The sequence below is a fragment of the Orbicella franksi genome, chromosome 7 (genome assembly GCF_964199315.1).
Source record: "Orbicella franksi chromosome 7, jaOrbFran1.1, whole genome shotgun sequence".
Taxonomy (NCBI): domain Eukaryota; kingdom Metazoa; phylum Cnidaria; class Anthozoa; order Scleractinia; family Merulinidae; genus Orbicella; species Orbicella franksi.
In genome coordinates, this window is record NC_138151.1 from 24224375 (window position 1) to 24247715 (window position 23341).

Consider the following 23341-nt stretch of genomic DNA (forward strand, 5'->3'; position numbering starts at 1 on the left):
TGGATTTTTTTTGTTTTGGCGACTGGGGACGTCGATGACTCGACGTAGTGGAGCTAAAATACCCTTGATGACACCAAACGAGCCTGATATGGCACCGAAGGGTACCCAAAAAGGTACGATTAGATATATTTTCCGCACCCGAGTTTGGCCCCAAATCCGGCAACATCAAACCGGCGAATTTGCTACTATAAAATATCAGGACAGAATACACGGCTTTAAACTGGCTAATTGTGGATTTGGATTAGGTAATCATATCGGGTTTAATTAAACATGACACTGTCATGTGTGGCTGTTTTGAGGTACTATACTGATGGCGAATTCAACAAAACCAAGAGAAGCCCGGGTGCCACAGGCGACAAACTTTTGTCTTTGGGCCACTGGAAAATAAATTACTTTTTCATGTTAGCCTAAGGCGGGAGTTAACATAAAGGCCGCATTTTGGATGTATGGGTATGGTTTTAACACAAATATCTCGTTCAACTTTCAAGCAGTCAAAAATTTCTTTGCTCATCCCACATATCTACGTTTTGGGCTGCTTCGTAAATGTTTTTGGTGATTTTTCGATTTCTTTGGGGATAAGTAGTTTTTGTCAAAGGATTAGTAAATTTATGGAAGTAGGAAATTTTGAAGATTTGATGTTGTTTTAAAATTAGAATTTGAAGTGAAAAATTGGTAGACGTACACCAAACTGTTGTCCACCAACCTGGGGTGCCGTTTGGGGGGGGGGGGGGGGGGGGGAGCGTTCAACTGTGTGGTGGTGTTCCAAAACTTTTTTCCTTTTAATCCCTCTTTAAACTTCCTAAAAATCCCTTAAATTCAGGTAGGATTTTATGGTTAGGAGCCTTCGGGCTCCTTGTAATTTTTCTTAGACAAAACCTTGGTTATTACAATAAAAGCATCTTGGATGAGGAAATTTCAGCCAAACACATTAACTTGCTTCTAAGGCTGGTTACTTCAAATTTTTGAGATTTCATTCCGCTAATTCTATGCTTTTAAAGTAGACAAGACCAACATTTACTGAAAAGCAGCAATCTCTTAAATGGCATTCAAATTTTCTCTGTGATATGCGGTATGAATTGTGTTTTCAAACGATAAGGCTTTGTTTTACATTTAAATATGAAAATGAATCATTCCTAGAGGGTAACTTCATGATTTGAGGTATCTACGTAATCAATATAGGATGGACACCTCACCTGGGAGGAGGCTGGGAACTTATTCCTGATACCGATAATTCTCTGGTTTATTGTTACAATGACTTTCGGCTCGACAGCTTCTCGCTCATTTTGTAAATAGCTTATCGCACGTAAGAAGCATGGCGGAAGTTAGTGCAAATAATATCTGGTTCGTGGCAGTCGCACTTATTTTTCTTCCTCTTACAGGTAAGAATTGTGTAGCTACCTCTGTTGAGTTTGGATTGTAAATCTTTAGACACAGTCTAGTTAAACGATTCCTTAAATACGGCGTTCTACCATAACATGCTGGGGGTAATTTGAATTGAAACCTGTCTTAGTTAACTCGCAATACAAGGGTACATTCAGCCAGATTATGTTTTCATATGTTACAGCTTTCAACTGTCCAAGACTTAGAGAATTAAGAATTAAATCATTAAAGTTAATACTGTTCTTGTATGATTCATCATCAAGGAATCAGCACGGACGCGTGACTTGACCCGCACGCATTCCAAGTTGTGAATATTTCACATTTTACCGACGTTTCCCGAGTTGGGTTGGTGAATCGGACTTAAATATTATCACACAGTGTGCGTTGATAGGGCTTAGCGCCTGTATCCATTTGTATCTTGTTATTTTTTGACTGTTTTTTTTTTAATTTCCTCTTACTGATGGCGCTCGCTCTGATACGTTATGCATGAGGAATATTAATTGTCTAAGTTTGAGTTCTTCAGGAATGTAAATTGTCATGATGCATGTTTGTCACGCTATGTTTAATTGAATGTGATTTTATCGGTTTTATTTCTGTCGCGTACCCAGTGCAGCGGACACGGGGAGTTGAGTGCTGGGATCGCTGAGCGTCAACCACAGTGCAAGAACGTTTAGGCAAACTGATTTTCAACGTTTATTGGGGTAAACTTGTCAAAGTCTCGCACACATGCGATGAACTCGGCTGCAAGGCAATTGTGATTGCGTAATCAATATAATTTTACAGCTAAGAATTAAAAGCAAAAGAACGAAATCAGGGTAAGACGAAAGAGCAAATATATACAAGTGTGACTTACGTCTGATCCTGCGGGGTTCTCCTGAAAATTTGAAGTAGAGGGAGAATAACTTTAAGTACTAGTAGTCGGCGGACAATGCCGATAAAAAGACGTGGAGTGGTTTTATCGGAGCAACGGGGAGGAGGGGGGACCGACCGCTACCTTTTATTGGGGGGTCCGGGAGCCTCCTCGGGAAAATTTTGAAATTGGGGTTCTAAAAAGTGCGTTTCATTGTATTTTAAGCAATCGTGGTTTTAAGTTTTTTTGTTAAAGAAAAGCAATTTCACTGAGAAAAGCATACATGTAGTGTATTGTGTTAGTTGAACAGTTTAAACATCGTCATCCATATCAAATTCGAAAAAAATATCAAAAACGTCAAAAGCGTTCCCAATCCTGTGTGTAAAAACAGATGAGAAACCCAAACGAGAAAAGAGTTTGCTGGCATTGAAGGTACTAGATTGAGGTTTAAATCGGAGTCGCTCTGTAGTCGAACTGACCGACTGGCCACGTGGAACTTAATTCTTGGGTCGACCCTAATAACATCTGTCGAACTTAATTGATTCAAATGTCGATCTCGGCATGTACTTAATTGGGGCTGTTAGGTTCGGCTCATGAAAAGTTCGACGTTTGAACCGAGCAGAAATATATTAAATTGGTTCCAAGGTCACTGAGCTAATTTTCCACTTTCAAAGCTGATAATTTAAGACCACCAAATTTACTGAAAAGCAGTAAGCTCGCTTTAGATAATATTCAAATTTTAGCTCTTTTAAAAAAGCTTGAAAAATACTTGGTTAACTTGAAAAGCTGTCTTCGTTGTGAAAAAGCAGTCATGGATTGAAAGCCATCGTTCACCTGCGAACGACAAATATAGAACCAAAACTGCTGGAAGGTAAACGATCGAGTTTCGTGTTTAGAAACTCACTTCTTTCCCAAGAACAACAAAGCGGTTTTGTGCGTGAGGCTCCTAAACCAGCAAAATGCATAGATCCTCCACTGTGACAATAACTATACACACTATTAAGTGTGTTTCCAAACGATAAGACTGAATTTTACATTTAAATAAGAAAGTAAACCTTTCCAAAAGGTCCATTTCCAGTTTGGAGTATCTGTTCAATCATAGGGGACGAACAACTCACCTGGTGGGAGGCTGAGAACGTATTCCTGATACCCATAATTCTCTGCTTTATTGTTACAATATTACTGACAGAGATTGACTGAAGTTTCCAGCTCATCGATTTGAAAATAAATTATCGGGCGAATGAACCATGGCGGAAGTCACTACAAATAATGTTTGGTTCGCAGCAGTTGCTCTTATTTTTCTTCCTCTTACAGGTAAGAAGGGTGTAGCTACCTCTGTTGGTTTAGATTGTAAATCTTAAGACACAGTCTATAGATTTCTGGAAACAGATTTCTCAAAACTTAAGGAATATTAAGCTTTCTACCTAATAAACATGTTGGCGGTAATAGAAATATAACCTGTCAAGTACATACTGCCAGATTTTGCTTTCATAGCTCGCAGCTTTCAACAACCCTAGACTTTAAATTAAGATCAAGACCGTCGAAGTTTTATCATTAGAGCTGTTACTAAGCTTTCTTAATAATTCATCATCAAAGCCCCAGCGCAGACGCGTGTCTTGCAGCATCCACGCTTCCCGGTTGTGCATATACTTTACATTACTTTTATCGACATTTTACGATTTCGGTTGGTAGATCAGTATTATTCAAGTAGTTGCACTAAGTGGTAATAAGACCCTGTGTTCATTTGTAATCTAGTTTGACTGTATTTTCATTTGCACTCAAAGGAGGCGTTCGTGCTGAAGCGTTATGCACGAGCGGTTGTCTATTGCTCACGATATATATGTCACGCTATGCTTAAATTAAGTACTATTTTATCGGTTATATTTCTCTGAACATCCTGTTCGGGAAACGTGCTCTTTCAGTTGTTCTTACAACACTTAAAACCCTTTCTAGTAACAGGGAGTAAATTAAGGTGATTAGTTTGATGGTGAGGATGGCAAGGATGCTACGAAGTTCTCAGAACACACACACACACACACACACACAAAAATGGGAGTTTATAGGTTTGCTAGTTTTGTAATTATTCGTGCGTTTTCTTTTTCGTTTCCTCGTTCTTTTAACCTGTTTGTTCATTAATTCGTTCCTAAGCCTAGTTACACTAATTATAAAAGAACAAGACGCCTAAAGGCGATCTGGCGGGATGCTTTGGCTAGTGAGCATAGCATTTGAATGAATTGTGAAGTTACAGTAAAGTGCCACGATTAGTCAGTTAGATCAACCATAGAAATCACTGTAGGAAGTGTTGAAGAAACCGTCACTGTGTTTGTAGTGGAAAATAGGGTAGGCGGAGAATTACTGTACGAGCGGAGTCTCGTTCCCCGACTCCTATTTCTTCTTTCCGAGTGATCTACAAGATGGAACGAGAGTGTGCATGGTGTTTAGAAATGGCATCAAAACTGGCTGAAGTAATATATTGCAACGTCGAAAATGGAATTTGCTTTTTTTTTTTCCTAATGCGACCATATCACTTACGTTGAGAACTGCCAGAAAATTTGAGACATGAATGGTAACGCAACGTTTTTCAAAACGTTACGTTAATCCAATATTTTAGTCACAATATTTTAGTCTTTAGTAACGAATCTACTAAAACATTAACAAGCTAAAGTACTGATTGTCTGTTATATAATTACAAGCTCTTTTGTGTGAAAGAGGGACTGAAGTAGGGTAACTATCAAAACATTAACAAAGTATTGATTGTCATCACTTGTGTGGGAGAAAAACGTAACGCAACGTAACGCAACTGTTATATTACCATCAATAATGTGTGCTTGTTTACTCGAGATAACGAAAGAATTAAAGCTTCCATGAATAGCATAAGGAATTCTTCTTAACAAATATTTCCCTTTGTATTTATAAATTTTAACAATGGAACACTGAAAATAAAATAAACGTCGACTGGAATAAACCTTCTCGCAAACACTATTTACATGTGCGTTCTGGTAAACAGGTAGCTCAATGTCAGCAAGAATACACAAAACCTTAAACATACACGTAGCACGATTGTCGACTCATGGATTGAACTGTAAAAGTTTCGATAGAGTAAAACTCTCGAGGCTTAAATATCTTCAAGTGCAAAGTAACAAATATTTCAATTTGAGCCAATTTTTGAATTGGTTGGTCTCGATGTTTTCCGTGATGGGTTCCTTGATTTTGGAATACAGTGATTTAATGAATGTCGTGTGTCAAAGTTGCTTCAAACCTCTTGTTTAGACTAAGCGTTAGGCACGTAGGCCCGATGAACACGCAGGTTCGGTTGCTGAACTCGTTGGTTCGTTTGGCAGGCCGAGTGAATAGTGAACTCGTTGATTCGATGCGTAACACAGAACGGATGATCCGCGAACTCTAAGCAATTTTCAAAGTATAATTCACTACACAAAGTCGAAACACCTAAAATGTCTTACCTTCTGTTTATTTCCAGAACACGTACACGTTACTACGAGCACTACACTGTCTACACAAGCTACTCCTTGCCAGAATCGCAGAATCTTTCGAAAATTACAGTACTTTTACTCCTGTGAAAGTCATGTCATCTTGCATGTGCTTCCAAGTTTAACCTTCCAGCTGTGACGTGCATTTCAGGGTAACCCCGAAAATACTGACCCCCGGTAAGCAGACCCCCACTACGGACCGGGTCCGCGGACTACCACGGACTAGCCCTACGGACCCCCTCTACGGATCACCCCCCAAAATAGAATAAAAATAAGAAATGAATCCTTCACTCATGTATGGAACGCCAGAACTGTCTTATGATACTTTTTTTTTATTATATTGGGTGGTTATGTCATTATATTGAGTAGTTATGTTATTATATATCGGTGATTAACTCATTATACTCGGTGCTGATTCCATTATACTCGGTGCTTATGTCTTTATATGCGGTGCTGTCTTCATTATATTCGGTGCTTATTCCATTATATTCGGTGCTTCCCTCGTTATATTCGGTGCTTTTTTCATTATATTCGGTGCTGTCTTTATTTTATTCGGTGCTTACTTCATTATATTCGGTGCTTACTTCATTATATTCGGTGCTTACTTCATTATATTCGGTGCTTACTTCATTATATTCGGTGCTTACTTCATTATATTCGGTGCTTACTTCATTATATTCGGTGCTTACTTCATTATATTCGGTGCTTACTTCATTATATTCGGTGCTTTCTTCGATATGATCATCACCAGTCTTCGTAAGGGGTCGTACAATTTGGAGGTAGTCTAGGGAAAGCCGGGAAAAACGGGTGTCACGAAAACTCAGACCCCGAAACAGACCCCGAAAACTCAGACCCCTCGAAATTAAAAACTCAATGTTATCACCTGAATTGCTCTATGGCCACAATGGGGCGAGATGTTTATCTTCTCCGGTTTATGTTGTCGCGTCGATCGAACGGTGAAACACAAATATTTAACTTCTCAGGTTTATCGCTGTCGCGTTGGTCAAACAGTGAAGAACTAACAAGGTTTAGAACAGCAGCCGACACTGCTTTTCAAAACAGACCTTTTTTATGCAATCGTATGCAGCAAAAAAATGTGTTGTTCTCTGAAACATACTCGTTTGATCGCAATCTGCTTTTGACTTTATGTGCGTTACGTGACTGTCGGCACGTAACCCGCAGAAATTAACAAAATTTAGAAAAAAAAAAAAAAAAGAAAAAAAGAGTACATAGAGATAGCCATGTTTGCGTTCCAACTTATAACGGGAATAGTGAATATTTCTTACAGGAAACAGTAAGTTTCAAACCAAACACTTCTATTTCTTTTTTTTCTTTTTTTTTTCATATATATATACCGCTTGGATTAGTTAATTATTAAATCTGCCTCGTGGCGGGGCCTTCGCGTCAGTTTTCAATTTTCTATAAAATGTTTAAGCAAGCAGCCGGAACGATGATCCTGCTGGTATACGTTGGATCAATAGTGATCTAATCGGCTTTACATATAAAATGAAGAATACAAAAGCAAAAACCGACACAACTTCTGGTTCTTTCCGTTGTGGCAAAAACTGTGCTACTTGTCCCTACATTTCTCACGGACTTACTACATATACCTTCTTTTCTACCGGGGAAACGCGCGCCATAAAATCCAACCTGACCTGTGACACTAAAAACCTCATCTACATGATTCAATGTAACCGCTGTAATTTACAATACATAGGAGAGACGAAACGACGATTAAAAGACCGATTTGATGAACACCGCCGTACCATAGATAACCCTAACAACAAATCTAAACCTACTACAGCCGCCGAACATTTCCTGTCCTCTCCTAACCACACTGCTAACGACATGCAATTAATCCCCATCGAAAAAATCGTTTCTAACCGAGACTCTATCCGTACGGCCAGGAAAGCTTTTTTAATTCAAAAAGGCAGAACAATTGATCCTAATGGTCTGAACATCCGCGAAGAAACATATTAATTGTTTCCATTTGTTTTCTTTTATTATGTTCTTTTATCATGTTATTTTATTTTACCGTATGCGTATCTTCAATTTACACGATCAATTACTTTTGCGTAGTCCGGTATTACGTAAATATCGGCTACATAAAAACACGTACCAATGTAAAATCTTCCATTGTACCTGAAGAAGGCTGGTTTGGGCAGCCGAAATATAGTACACCTTCAAAAAATCACTCTACGTTGTGTCGGTTTTTGCTTTTGTATTCTTCATTTCAATTTTCGTTCACTCACATTTCGAGACCAGACATGGCGGTTCAATCGGTTCGATCTTCACGTGCTTTTTACGTGTTGACTTTTTACGTGCCGACAGTCACGCAACGCACATAAAGTCAAAAAGCAGATTGCGATCAAACGAGTATGTTTCAGAGAACAACACATTTTTTTGCTGCATACGATTGCATAAAAAAGGTCTGTTTTGAAAAGCAGTGTCGGCTGCTGTTCTAAACCTTGTTAGTTCTTCACTGTTTGACCAACGCGACAGCGATAAACCTGAGAAGTTAAATATTTGTGTTTCACCGTTCGATCGACGCGACAACATAAACCGGAGAAGATAAACATCTCGCCCCATTGTGGCCATAGAGCAATTCGGGTGATAACAATTGAGTTTTTAATTTCGAGGGGTCTGAGTTTTCGGGGTCTGTTTCGGGGTCTGAGTTTTCGTGACACCCGTTTTTCCCGGCTTTCCCTAGACTACCTCCAAATTGTACGACCCCTTGCGAAGACTGGTGACGATCATATCGAAGAAAGCACCGAATATAATGAAGTAAGCACCGAATATAATGAAGTAAGCACCGAATATAATGAAGTAAGCACCGAATATAATGAAGTAAGCACCGAATATAATGAAGTAAGCACCGAATATAATGAAGTAAGCACCGAATATAATGAAGTAAGCACCGAATATAATAAAGACAGCACCGAATATAAGGAAAAAAGCACCGAATATAACGAAGAAAGCACCGAATATAACGAGGGAAGCACCGAATATAATGGAATAAGCACCGAATATAATGAAGACAGCACCGCATATAAAGACATAAGCACCGAGTATAATGGAATCAGCACCGAGTATAATGAGTTAATCACCGAATATAATAACATAACTACTCAATATAATGACATAACCACCCAATATAATAAAAAAAAGTATCATAAGACAGTTCTGGCGTTCTATACTCGTGGGTTGTCTAATAGATTACTCGTGTCGGCGAAATTTCGAGTATTACGCTGTGCAAATGTAATTAACACACCCCACCCCTCCCCCTCAAAAAAAAAAAAAAAAGCTTAAAAGCTTTTTTCAGCACAAGGAGATGCCGATGGCAAAACGAAGGAAAATTGTTACCTTTCATCCCTGGAGCAATCTGGCCATGGAGGATGTGTTTTTAAGTCGTTCAAGCTTGTTTGTATCTGTCATTGCGTTGAGCAAATTATGAAGCTTGGAAAGAGCTCACGAATCCACGTGAAAATGGGCTGAACAAAATGGTGGAAGGGAAAGAGCACAAATTTCGAGGCTTGCCGGAGGCTTCCTGGAGACTTTCACGGTCTTTCACATCCAGTATGGTCACAGCAAACGAAATGGCAATGTGTAATGATATAACTTGCGCCCGAGCCTGAATCCAAGAATGTTACATTTGCAAAATGAAGCGTTCGAACTTTCGCCGATACGATCTTTTAGACAATCCATAACTGAAATATTTATTTCTTAATTTTTATTCTATTTTGGGCGGTGGGGGTGGTCCGTAGACGGGGTCCGTAGGGGTAGTCCGTGGACCGGTCCATAGGTAGTCCGCGGACCGGGGGTCAGTGTTTTCGGGTTATCCTGCATTTCATGGTCAAGCAAACTTGTCGATTTGCGTCGACGATGAAAATGGAACCCCGGCAAACCTAACCGTGGCCTGCCACAAGCATCCCACGGAAAAATACCTTTTTTTTTTTTCTCGCAATGGCGGAACTCACAATTTCTATAATTTGTTTTCTTTTTGAATTTCTGTGTTGGCAACTCTCTTATACATAGCAGAAAGCAAACCCTTTCTTTGTTCATAATGAACTCCCGTTAACTTTATCCTGAGTTCTTTTCTGATACAGAGAGAACCAAAGTTCATTTTAACGCAACAGCCACAAGCAAACAAAACGATCGTGCACATCTTTCTCTCCGTGAGAGGCCTATCACCGAAAGGCCCTATGGGAAATCTCTGACACTTCGCTCTCTCCCCCCCCCCCCCCCCCCTTGTCCCTTGTTGACCAGTTTTTCATAAATTGTCGAATTAACCTGATGTGTAAGTGGCGTGATCACCGCTCTTGACACAAATGTTCTTTGACAGTTAAGGCAAACGTTATCTAATCTTAGACATTCTTAGTGTTCACTTCTCTCAAGGCGAGAAACTAATAAACTTCAAATGTAAACTTCAAAAGGTACACGTTCAGCGTTCCTAGCACGGTTGATTTTTGATCAATGCTCTCCTCTCCCTTCTGCTTTACGTGCTGTTTCCTGTCTGACCATTTTGGAAGGCACTTCTAAGTTGTCTGCCATCGAATTCCCTTGAGAATGGGTACCGAGTTCCAATGGACACAGCTCTTGCAGTGGAAGTTTAAACATTATCGATTTCCCCTTCTTGGGTGTGGTTGACTACACCACTGTTTCGCAGATAACCTCTTCTTGCATGTAATGATTCTTTCTTCTCGTAAAAGCTTCTAGAGTCCTCTTTGTAGACCATCCTCGTGAACAATAACAATGTCACCCATATCACTAGTATAACCTGGTGTTCTTTCATTTCAAGTCGGTAGGAATTTCGTAATTCAAGAAGATATTAGAGAGTTTAAGCATGAAGTTTACGGCACACAGCAAACGGCAACGTTGACCTCTGATTTTTTATTCTTTTCTTCTGATCCGTAAATAAATCACACAAAAAATAGAAAAATGTCTCCTACTATTCACAGCAAATACAAATATTTTCACTCTACTGTACAGGCAGCTGGAGAGAGACGGCAAAAGTTTCATTTTAGCCGTTTGCCGTTTGTCGTAAACCTCGTGCTTAATCTCTCTATTATTTCCTCCACCGCGTCCAGAGATGTTCCTTCAGTCTCTCAAGCAAGGCTATACGTCTTCCCCGCACTACGTGGAAAGGAGTCAAGGGTTCTTCAATGTCTTCATTGAACACAAATGTCAGTAATTGGGTCTTGCCTCTATTACAACCACTGCATTTGTGACTGTTGCCAGTCCAGTCCGCGCGCGGTTATGTTTCGCGCCATTTAGGGTCACGTGACCGGTGTGTTTTTGACTAGCGTGCTCGTAAGGTTTACCCAAGTTTTAGTGGATTTACGCTCGTTTAGCGTGCCTTTTTTGTCCCTTTCGCGGTCCTAAGGCTGGACAAGGTAACAAAGTGTGTATTTTTGTCCTAAGTTTAATAAGCTTCTGTTCTTTGAACTTTATTTCCAATATTGTTTTCATGCATGTTATGTAGCGTTGTTCGACAAACATTCGCATGGAGTCATTAGTTTTACGGCTTCCGTTTGAGGTCAGGAAAGTCTACCAGCCATAACTACAGTGGTTCGTTTAATATATGTAGTTACAGTAAAACTTTCCTGCACAAATTTCGACGTGAAATTCTTGGATCGTGAATTCGACGAATTTGGAAAATTTGGACACGGAAGGGGACTAACGGAACAGGATTTCGGAATGGACCACATGGCGTCGTTAGACACCCCTGATTCCAGGTTAGATATTGAAAAGAACCCAACTTCAGCATCGTTCATGCCGAAGAAAAGTGGTGATGAGCTCGAAGGAGCAGAAGAAACAAATATATTGGACCATGTCGAAGACCCTACCTATCTGAATAGTAAACGACCTCGCACGCTAACCGAGAAAGGCTTAGAATATCAGCGTTCTTTGAGAGAAAAGAATTTTCAAAGGACCTTCAGGAAACTAAAAGACAAATTACATGAACTTGATATGGAATGGATTGACATTTCTGACCCTCACGTTCTCCGAAAGAAGAGATCAGATATAGAAGAATATAGACAAGACTTGGATAAAGTACAGTCAGAATATGTATCATTACTATTGGAGAAAGAGTCTCGTGATGTGATCGAAGCAGCAACTTATTTGACCAAAAAAGTAGTGGAGCTGAGAATGAGAATCGGTGAAAGGATCTTTCAGTTGGAAAAGGAAGAGCTACGCTCTCGTAACAGTAAAAGATCGTCCTACTCTAAAAAGACGGCTGATACTCGCGCCTCAAAGGGATCAACGTCATCACAAATCTCCCTTTTAAAAATGAAGGCTCTAACGGAACTGGCCAAAAAGGAAGTGGAAATGAAATACGCAAAAATAGAAGCCGAGAAGAAGACGGAAATGGAAAGGAAGAAACACGAGATTGAAGAACTTCAGCGGTTGAAGAGCTACGAAAGTGCCAAAGCAGAAGCTAATGCTGTCGCCAGGTTAGAAGAAGAAGAAAAGAATCCCGATCTAAAGGACCTTCGATTCAGGAATTCCAGTTGAACGAGGCTGCGAAAGAAGAACTTGTGTGCGATTATATATCCTCACTGCTAGATCTGAATTCTGTGAGCAGTCAAATTCCTCTACCAGACTCGCTCATCCCAACCAGCACAGCTCAACATCCCACCTTTTCATCCCAGAGAGTTAAAGGAACAGAGTCATCCCAGATGGACCAAACTCCTCAAGAACAAGGCAGTCACGGTCAAATCAACGCACCTAGCAGGCAAGATCTTGTCACACCAACCCCGCTGCACATCAACAATTCAGACCAGCCTTACTGCATACCATTTGGGGGAACCAACAATTCCTTGTGGTCCTGCCCTCATGAAAACACAGCAACGTGGGATTGCCGAGGCAATAGCCGAAGGTATGGAAGCTGCAAGGTTGCCAACTCCCCACATCACGATATTCAGTGGAAATCCTTTAGATTGGCCCACATGGAAAGTTTCTTTCGAAACTCTTATTGAGAAGAGGACCATGGATTCCAATGAAAAAATCCTGTATCTTCTACAGTACTTGTCAGGGGCACCGAAGAAAATTGTTGAAGGATACCAGTTTCTCAAAACAGCTGACGTTTACTCAAAAGCAAAGAAAACCCTTGAAAAACGACTTGGTCACCTCTCTGTGGTTGCAGAAGCATTCCGCAAAAAGCTAGAGAGCTGGCCGAAGATACCTCCTAAAGACGGATTCGAATTAAGGGAATTTGCGGACTTCCTGAAGACTTGTGAACTGGCTATGCAATCAGTGGAAGATCCTGAAACACTGAATAAGCAACACGACAACAAGCAGTTGTTGAGAGTCTTGCCAAACTGGGCCCATCCCAAATGGAGAGTCAGAGTAAGAGGCTATCAAACGAAGCATGGAGATAACAAGTTCCCTCCATTCGTGGAATTTATTAGATATGTCACTGAGATTTCTGAGGTGCAATGCCTGCCTGTTCTTACTACCTTGGACACAAGCTTTTCAGCAAGAGAAGACAAGAACAGAGGCTTCAAGAAAAGAAATGGAAGTCGTAGGAACCAGGAAGCACATTCCCTAGCAACAGGAGTAAAGGAAAAACTTCCCAATCACACGGAATGTGGAAAGAATGGAAAGAAGAGAGCATGCCTCTGGTGTGGGAATACAACCCATGAAATAGAAACATGTCAAGAGTTTGTGAAGAAAGCCATCAACGAGAGAGCCCAGTTTATTATCAGAAAGGGACTTTGTCTTCGTTGCTTAACCCATGGTCATATGGCTAAGGAGAAGAAGCGTGAGAAGGTACCAAGTTGCGCTAAATGCAAGCAGAAACACCTAACCTGTCTACATGATGACAGCAGGACCAGCACCAATGTTACAAATGGAGCAGATAAGATTACACCCGACGCCTCAGCGAACTCTACAAATGCTGTCGATGCAGAGAATCTGCAAGGTAGTGAAGACGCAGCAGTGAAATGTACAAACGTTTGCTCCGTCGAAGGGCAGCAGTCGGGTCAAGATCAAAGCTTAATCATCCCATTGTGGGTGTCGAGTTCCAAAAATCCTCAAAATGATGTCCTGACTTATGCTCTCATCGATTCTCAATCCAATGCTACCTTCATCACAGAGAAGCTAGAACAAACCTTGGAGGTTGAGAGTGTAACAAGTCACCTTCGCTTGTCAACAATGCATCAAGAGAATGAAATAGTTGAGTGCAAGAAGGTTCAAGGTCTTGTTACAGATCTAAAACACCAAATATAGATTCCGTTGCCAAGGGTCTACACAAGAGAAGTTATTCCATACAAGCCTCATCAGATTCCAAAGCCAGAAGTCGCCATGCAGTGGGACCATCTAAACTGTATTGCTGAAGAACTTATGCCATATAGAGAAGATGTACAGATCGGAATGTGGATTGGAACTAACTGCACAAAGGCTATCAAACCGCGTGAAGTGATTCCCGGAGAAGATAATGACCCATACGGCATTAAGATCGATCATGGTTGGGGCATTGTTGGAAGAGTCCCCCAGATGAAGACTTTGAGGAACTGTCAGAAAGCTGGGTCAACAAGACTGTAATTAATGAAGATGCAACGTTTGCTGTGGAGTCCCGAGTAAGGGAAATCATCTGCCCAGCTCATGTGAAGGAGATGTTCGAAAGAGACTTTCACGAAAGAGCAGAACAGAAGAACCCGTCTACCCTGTCTGTTGAAGACCGTACGTTCCTGGAAATCCTGGATAAAGGAATCTGCCAAAGAGAAGATGGACACTACGAAATGCCATTGCTCTTACGCTCTCAGGATGTTATGTTGCCAAACAATCGAACACAAGCATTAGGAAGACTGTCTCAACTGAAAGCACGATTCAGAAGAGATGCGAAGGATGCGCAGAAAGAGCTTCCCCTCAAGACGAAACTGGTATCAAGATTGGGGATGGCAAGATTAACTATGTTCCACATTACGGAATCTACCACCCGAGAAAGCCTGGCCAGATAAGAGTAGTCTTTAACTGCAGTGCACAATACAAAGGAACATCCCTGAGTAAGAACTTGCTCCAAGGGCCCGATTTGACAAATAATCTAATGGGCGTCCTCTGCCGGTTCCGTCAGGAGGCTGTGGCCCTGACATGTGATGTACAAGGAATGTTCCACCAGTTCTTCGGCAACGAGGCAGACCGAGACCTCCTCAGATTCTTTTGGTGGAGTCACGGTGATTTAAGGAACGATGCAGAAGAGTATCGCATGAAGGTACACTTGTGCGGTGCAGCTTCGTCGCCAGGATGTGCAAATTTTGCCTTCAAAAGAGCTGCCGATGATGGAGAGGAGGAGTTCGGTTCAGAAGCTGCAGACTTCATGAGAAGAGACTTCTACGTTGATGATGGACTGAAGTCTGTGAAATGTGTTGACACAGCCGTCAACCTCATTAAGAACTGTCAAGCCATGTGTGCAAAAGCAGACCTTAGGTTGCATAAGTTTAGCAGCAACAAGAAAGAAGTTATCCGAGCCGTTCCACCTGTAGATCGCGCAAAAGGACTTACGGAGGTAGACCTGACGAGAGATCCACTGCCAATTGAGCGAACACTCGGCATAACGTGGTGTGCACAGACTGACAGCTTCCAATTCCACATAGTTATCCAAGACCTTCCACTTACAAGAAGAGGCATCTTATCTACAGTAAGTTCAGTCTATGATCCCCTTGGGCTTGTAGCCCCCTTGATCCTTCTTGGCAAACAGATATTACAAGACCTGTGTCGGGAAAATGCTGACTGGGACGACCCGATCAGTGATCAGCTGAGACCAAGGTGGGAACAATGGCGAAATGAGTTGCGACTCCCAAAAGGTCTCAAGATACCAAGATGCTACAAACCTGAAGAATCTGGAGACCCTAAGGTAGTCGAACTGCACCACTTTTCTGATGCGAGTCGAGCAGGCTACGGTCAGTGCAGCTATCTGCGTCTATTGAACGAAAGTGACCAAGCCCATTGTTCCTTGGTTATGGGAAAGTCCCGCGTCACGCCATTGAAGTCGGTAACCATCTCACGCTTAGAGTTGACAGCCGCCGTCGTGTCAGTCAGAGTGAGTCAGTGGCTTGGCCATGAGCTTGATTACCAAGATGTTACTGAATTCTTTTGGGCAGATAGTAAGGTGGTGATGGGGTACATTAACAACGTAACCAGACGCTATCATGTTTTCGTAGCTAATCGTGTACAACAGATCCATGAACACACCCAAGCTCAGCAGTGGCAGTATATCGACACACGCTCCAACCCAGCAGATGCTGCTTCCCGAGGTCTGACAGCCAAGCAGCTCTTAGATGATAATTACCGATGGTTCAGAGGCCCTCACTTCCTATGGAACCCTGGTGCTTATCAAGCAGAAGTAGAGAACACTCCAGAACCCTTGGATCCGAATGATCCAGAAGTCAATGTGTGCACCCTTGCAACACAGAGCAAAGAGAGCTCTCCTGATCACCTTGAGACTACCAGGTTGGATCGGTTTTCCAACTGGTTTAAAGTGAGAAGAGCAGTGGCAGTTTGCTTGCGGTTTAAACGCCTATTAAAGGAAAGAAGATTCCAGAAACCTACAGAAGCTCAAGGCAGTACGTCAGTGGAGGAGAGAGCCTCACGTTATCATCCCGTAGACATGGAAGAAATTGGTCACGCTGAGATGGTAATAACTCACTGTCTTCAACATGAGCATTTCAAAGAAGAAATCAAGGCTCTGTCCACGCTTCAAACGAACGGCGAATTTACTGATAGAAAGAGAGCCAAGCAGCTCAATCTTAACCTTAAGAAGTGTAGCAGTCTTTATCGCTTAGACCAATACTTGGATGCAAATGATATCCTGCGTGTTGGTGGCCGAATACGTACAGCCAATATGCCCGCAGTTTCCAAGCATCCAGTCATCCTACCAAGACGGTCGCACATCACAAATCTTATTCTGCAATGTTGTCACCAAGCAATCAAGCATCAAGGTAGCGGAATGACTCACAACGAAGTCAGACGACGTGGTTACTGGATAATTGGTGGAACATCAGTGGTGGTGAATCTTGTTTCAAAGTGTGTCGTCTGTAGGAAGCCGCGTGCACCGCTTGTGCAGCAAAAGTTAGCGGACCTCCCAGAAGATCGCGTAGAACCTGCCTCACACGTTCATGTACAGTGCGGTCGACTATTTTGGCCCGTTTCTACTAAGGGAAGGCCGTAAGGAGATCAAGAGATACGGTGTATTGTTCACATGTATGGCGCCCCGTGCCATCCATATCGAGACCGCGAATACACTAGAAACCGACTCCTTTATCAACGCGTTGAGGCGTTTTCAAGCAGAGCGTGGTCCAATACGCCAGCTGAGGTCAGATCGTGGAACGAATTTTGTCGGAGCCCAAAGAGAATTGCAAGAGGCTCTGAGTGAGATGGATGAAGACAAAGTAAAACGTAACACCTTGCTGAAAGAGAACTGCGAATGGGTTTCGTTCAAAATGAATCCCCCATCAGCTAGTCACATGGGAGGTTCTTGGGAAAGACAAATTAAGATAGTGAGAAGCGTTCTCGCCTCTCTGTTAGAAGAAGCCAGCCATCAGCTGGACGATGAAAGCTTCCGTACCCTGTTGAAGGAAGTCCAAGCAGTTCTGAATTCCAGACCACTGGCTTTGAATGACATGTCTTCCCCAGATTCACCAGAACCGCTGACGCCAAATCACTTGTTGACCATGAAGAGCAAAGTGCTAATGCCACCTCCAGGCGTCTTTGTAAGAGAAGATCTCTACCTTCGCAGAAGATGGAGAAGAGTTCAGCACCTAGCGAACGTATTTTGGGATAGGTGGAGGAAGGAGTTCCTTCACACACTTCAACTTCGCAAGAGGTGGATCAAACCCCAACGCAGTATGGCAGTGAATGATGTCGTCATGGTAAAAGATGAAAACGTCCCTAGAAATGCGTGGAGGCTAGCAAGAGTTGAAGAAGCATTCTCGAGCCACGATGGCCTTGTAAGGAAGGTGAAACTTGCTATGGGAACTCGTACTCTTGACAAGCAAGGACGGAGAACTAATGAGCTGCAGTACCTTGAACGACCTGTCCACAAACTAGTTCTCATTCAAGAAGGAGACCAGGAATTCCCCGACGAGGAGCCAATCCAAGACAAGCATTGACTGAAGGAGCAGTACTGACCTAAGGAACGCTGCTGACCGGAACAGCAAGATTGTTTATTGTGGACATTGAACTGTCTTTTAGAAACTCAGAACTTATTAATTTTTGTTGTTGTTGCCGTTTTATCTTAGGGATTTTTTTTAGGCTGTCAGAACATTTGACATTATAAGGACAGTGGATTTCCACTGTTGGGAGCCATGTGACTGTTGCCAGCCCAGTCCGCGCGCGGTTATGTTTCGCGCCATTACTGATCACGTGACCAGTGTGTTTTTGACTAGCGTGCTCGTAAGGCTTACCCAAGTTTTAGCCGATTTACGCTCGTTTAGCGTGCCTTTTTTGTCCCTTTCGCGGTCCTAAGGCTGGACAAGGTGACAAAGTGTATATTTTTGTCCTAAGTTTAATAAGTTTCTGGTTTTTTAAACTTTATTTCCAATATTGTTTTCATGCATGTTATGTAGCGTTGTTCGACAAACATTCGCGTTGAGTCATTAGTGTAATTTTTACATTTATTTTAGTTTTACGGCTTCCGTTTGAGGTCAGTAAAGTGTACCAGTTATAACTACAGTGGTTCGTTTAATCTATGTAGTTACAACATTCTTAAGAATCTTCTTTTCACGCTCGGCACTAATCGTTCAAAGTAGTCACCCCCCGTGGGGCCCATTCACGATTGAATGTCCATTTCACTCCTTCGTCAGCAAGGTGTGTTCTTACTTCAGGTGAATTGAACAAAGCCACTAACGTCTTGGAAGCTCCGTTAGCAGTCTTCTCATTGTCTGAATTAGTTGTTGAAATGTGAACTAGTACTTCGTCCTACCCCATCTCTCTTTATAGAAACTTTGCTAAAGGGGTCATGCCACTTCTCCTAGACCACCTACACCTACACTGTAGCATAAAGAGTGACTCGTTCCAGAGAAGGTTTACATCGTACCTCTTGCTATCATTTCGTATCCGTTTTGAGAGGTGATCATAAGAAACTCCTTTCACTATAACTATCCCGAGGCTTTCCAGCCTCCAGAACCTTTTAAGCTTACTCTCCAGCAGGTATAGATCAGGGTGATTTCTGACTTGGCATTTCAGTAGATATGTACTTGTCAGATTAATGGTGGTGCTTGAGGAAGGCACTTGACCAGAAAAGACCCAACCCAGCTTGGTGTGAGTAACAAGACAAGATCCCAGTATTGGTCTGCACCAACCAGTATGTCAAGTTGTGTTTCTCCTTCACAATCATCAGCTCTAGCCAAACCAGCAGGATGGGGAAAAGTTCTCACGGCTTGTTAAGAACGCAGACCCTGAAGCGAAGAACTAGTAACAGGTACACTGCAGATAGCAGAAGGTACTGTGTCCTCAGTATCCTCTGAGCCAATAAATAGACTACCTACTTAGCAGTGTTTGTAATTTCCAGTGTTTGAACCAAATGGCTCGAATGTCACTGATTCAGAATGTAAAACAGACGAGTGATCTAGGCCTCCTCCATCAAGAAGGATTCTCGCGGTCATTTTGTGATGGCATAAGATTGGCAGATTGTATAAGGTCGCTTTCGTCGTCTGCAGAAGAATGCTATCATTCATATTAACAGATGATGTTTCCCTCTTGTCACCGACTACACTTTCGTGCTTCCACGTTTCAGTGCCAGGCTGAATTGCAGATTTTACACTAGGATGGGTGATACTGACCAAAGTCATGACACATGTAGGTTTCAAATTTCCCTCTGATCCAGCCATGAGTGCTGAAGTACTGGAGTGTCCCTTGCCCTTCCACTCCTCATAGGTGGCAGGTTTTGATCTGTAAGACTGCTGAATAATCACAACGCATCCTGTTTCCTGCAGTAATTCTTCTTTAAGCTCTTTCAACACTGCCTCGGGGTTCCATTTTATTTCCTTGGAGATTTTATTACAGATGCTTAATCTGACCTTAATTTGATATCCTCTGGTATTTTGTGCAACATCAAGAGAAGAAAGAGTCCTCCGTATTCGTCTGCTTTATGGCCTAATGCACTCACTCAATTCTCGTACATTTGCTTGTACTTCGTGTAAAGACGCCTCGTTGCCTGCAAATCACAACCATTGATAACAGTGGGGAGATTACCCAGCACATCCATATGAGCATTAATAATTTTATGTGTATCTCCATACCTTTCCTTTAACAACAGCAGTTGCAGTTGCAGTTGCAGTTGCAGTGTCACAGCTGCATTGTCATTTGCAGTAGCCAAGTTCAATCCATTGATCGTGGCTGCAGCAGAGCCCTGGAGTGACGCTGGCAGATAGGAGAACTTGCGGACGGGAGTGAGCGATTGATCTGAATGAATTATTGAATCGAGACTGTCCCAAAACATCGACCATTCCTTGAATTTACCATCGAATGATAGTAGTTCCAATTTGGGTGCTCACCTATGAATTGCTGACTCCATGTGCCGATATGTCGACTTTTGAGAAGGGGCTCTTTGTATAGACGGTATTACAGCTTGTTCCGGGTGGTCAAGTATCCATAAATTAAGCATCCATAAATTAAGAAGACTCTGCAATCTCTTTTTGAATGTTTTGTTTGATTTGAATTAAAATAGTTTTATTATTGAAGTGATTACTTCCATCTTCTTCTCGAAAGTAGATTTGTGATGTTTGATTCGACTTTGGCGTTCGGGTTTTGATTATTCTAATTTCCCGCCAACCCGTATGCTTCGTTTATCACGCGTCGTACATGTTCCTTATGTCCACTGAAAACTCCCTTTTACTTTACAAGGTTCAGCGAAATCACGACGACTCTTTGCAAAGATTAACTTTATAAAAATCCGGTATTTTTTCTCCAGCTGTGTTCTCACAACAAAAATGTCAGAATGTGATGACACACCGAGTTCCTAGCATTGTGCTTCGCTCGATGGCTCCCTTTTACGAAGTTTCGCTTTTCATCCGGCTTCGAAGGACCATGTGAAAACGTTATCCTGAGTTCTTTACTTCCACAGAGATACCTCGACTTATTACGCGAAAACCAACGCTTATTTTAACGTAACAACCTACAATGAACTGAAACGATCGAGCACGTTTTTCCGCTCTGAACTCTAAATGAGGGAAAACTGACCTAACTGGCTGGAAACTTGTGTACTTGACTCTGTGAAATTAACTCGACTCAGGAATTAGCTCGGAGAAACTCGCTTGTTTCGGGAGAGGAACTTGTCACGAGTTCCAAAGGACCCGCCGTCAGATCTGCTACAACTGGAAATAAGGACACTAAGAGAACTTGGACTTGGCGCGGTTATTTCTCTTTCTTCAACTTCGACGTAAATCTTCGATGCAAATCGCAGAGATGTAAAATCGTATTACAATGATAAGCGTACCCTATTTAACTGAATACACGATTGCAGCCGTGTTAGGAATAAATGAAAGAGGGTTGAGAGTAGCTTGAATAACTTCAGCTGCATAGTGAGTACAGCCAGGTTAAAGCCTGGAAAAATTCAGCAGACGAATGGCGTTCCCAACAAAGCTAGTTAATTTGTAATATGCACTTGTTGATTGTAGTCTCAGCCTACAAAGTTGTGAAAAGTCATATGAGTTTTCTTTCGCTGAATTATTTCAGTTCGTTCAGCGATAAATACATCCATTCTATTTAATGCGCATAGCAATTGTTATTTATCTAGGTGTATGATCTAAAGTTTGCTGATAGCACATTATTTAGTGCACAATTTGTACAAATTTCTAGGCAAAAGAACTTCTAAAACACCAAAAATCCTACTTTTGTATTATTGTGGTCCACATGAACTTTAACCTTATTGAGCGTATAATTGTTGGGAATGGTATTGCTTTGGTGCATGAATGTTTTATATAAGATCTTGGGGATACGGCAGTATTCACGCGATTAGATCGCTGGTACGTTTTGAACTAATGTAACCCGAAGCCAGAGCGAAACCTTTTGCTCAAAGTTGTTGCTTGAAGCCTAGTGCATCACTTTTCACTCTGAAAATGCATCATATATTTTCCGTTCACACGCCCACTACGCTGGAGGAATTGAAAACGAAGGCTTCACTCTAAAAACGCATCATACGTTTTCCGTCCACACTACGCCGATAGTTGACCAGGGCGCATCCCGAGTCAATTATCACGTATGGCAATCGAGAGCCAATAATCTAATTGTTTTAGTACATATAAATCTACAAGTCGGCCGCTACTTTTTTTAAACAACCGCACAACTCCAGACTACTCACTATCTACAACAGAATAAAGAGTGAGTAGCGTCGCCAATAAGAGAACGGTATTTGTTATAGAACGCTAGTAGATTTATATCAATGGCAAATAGATCACTCGCACTTCACTCGTTACAATTCATGAGAAAAGAAACTACATTTACGTTTTTTCGAATCGATGATGACATTTCCCGCCTTTCGTGATTTTTCTTTTAACTTTTACTAAACTCTTGTTCTTATCTTTGCAATAAAATTAAACTGCGGTACTCGAGTTAGAATAAACTTATCTAAAGTATTGTTTGTTGCAGTTCAATCCAAACAAATTCCTCATTTCAAGTCCTCTGTCGAGCTTACCCCAGATCATGTCATGTTGTTTTCTTTCGGAAATTATTCGATCGTTCAGTAAACTAAGCGAGTCATGGCATTTTAATGTTGGCCAAAGAATTTGCAAAGATGCTCATACCAATGTTCTGAGGTGAAGTGATGCATATGATTCGTTCTGACTGTTATTCCGGAGAATAATCACTGATTGAGAGTGCCATTTGTGAGCTTAGCTTTTAAGATGTCGTTTTGAAGATTGAGTAGACGAAATAAATTTCTAAGTAATATCTTATTTTTTAGCGACTTCAGTAACATGGACAGCACCTCCTCCTCAGTGGACTCAGACGACGTCAAGTGTCAGCAGAACAGTTAACATGTCAGTGTTGAGAGGAAGTTCCCAGGTGCCTCTGAAGTGGAGTTATTCTCTGTCATCTGGTTTACTGATATCAACTACATTTTCTATAAGACTGAATGATGGCAGCGTCAATAGTATTGGAACGATGTCTGGTGGTAATACTGTAATATTTGACAGAAATGACTACAAAACACGTTTTGACATCAGCAGAAGTGAACAGGCCACCTTGATAATAAACAAAGTCACTCAAACAGAAGAAGCGGTTTACCAATGCGAACTTACAACGAATTTAAACCAATGGAGTTACAGAATTCGCGTCATTGTAACAGGTAAGCATTGTAATGTACATTGTATTAACCTATGAAGAAGAATTTACTTTTCAGTGTAGGTTTCAAACAGTGTTAAACAATATCATGTGTATTTGGAAATGAGTGTCAGAAATATTACGCGGGTGAAAGAAAGAAGACATGAGGGACTATATTAAATCTGTTCGCAACTTTAAGTGGCGAAATTAAAGCGCGAAAAAAAAGGATCCCAGAACTACAGGGACACTAATTTGTTAGTTCCGCATGCATACCGCTATTGGTAGTACTGCATTGATATGAAAAGAATTAAACGTAGTAGTAAATGTCCTATTGTCCCTTGCTTTGGCCTGTGGTTCCCCCCAC

General features: G+C 41.6%; 1 protein-coding gene across 2 annotated transcripts; it reads left to right on the forward strand.

Moving 5' to 3' along the window:
- The first annotated feature begins 1216 nt into the window (after positions 1 to 1216).
- On the forward strand, positions 1217 to 23116 carry LOC145492492 (uncharacterized). Of its 2 annotated transcripts, none has more exons than XM_081471949.1 (2): positions 1217 to 1379; positions 22619 to 23116. In XM_081471949.1, the coding sequence occupies exons 1-2, from the start codon at positions 1313 to 1315 to the stop codon at positions 23035 to 23037; spliced, it is 486 nt and encodes a 161-aa protein (XP_081328075.1). In that variant the 5' UTR covers positions 1217 to 1312; the 3' UTR covers positions 23038 to 23116. The 2 variants fall into 2 exon arrangements, with proteins under 2 accessions (XP_081328075.1, XP_081328074.1); XM_081471948.1 differs by lacking the exon at positions 1217 to 1379 and adding an exon at positions 3424 to 3544.
- Positions 23117 to 23341: the final 225 nt, after the last annotated feature.

Excerpts from the sequence above, each read along its gene's own strand:
- LOC145492492 (XM_081471949.1), top strand. The coding sequence starts at position 1,313 with ATGGCGGAAGTTAGTGCAAATAATATCTGGTTCGTGGCAGTCGCACTT. Across the intron at positions 1,380-22,618 it reads TATTTTTCTTCCTCTTACAG|CGACTTCAGTAACATGGACA; the intron begins GTAAGAATTGTG and ends CTTATTTTTTAG.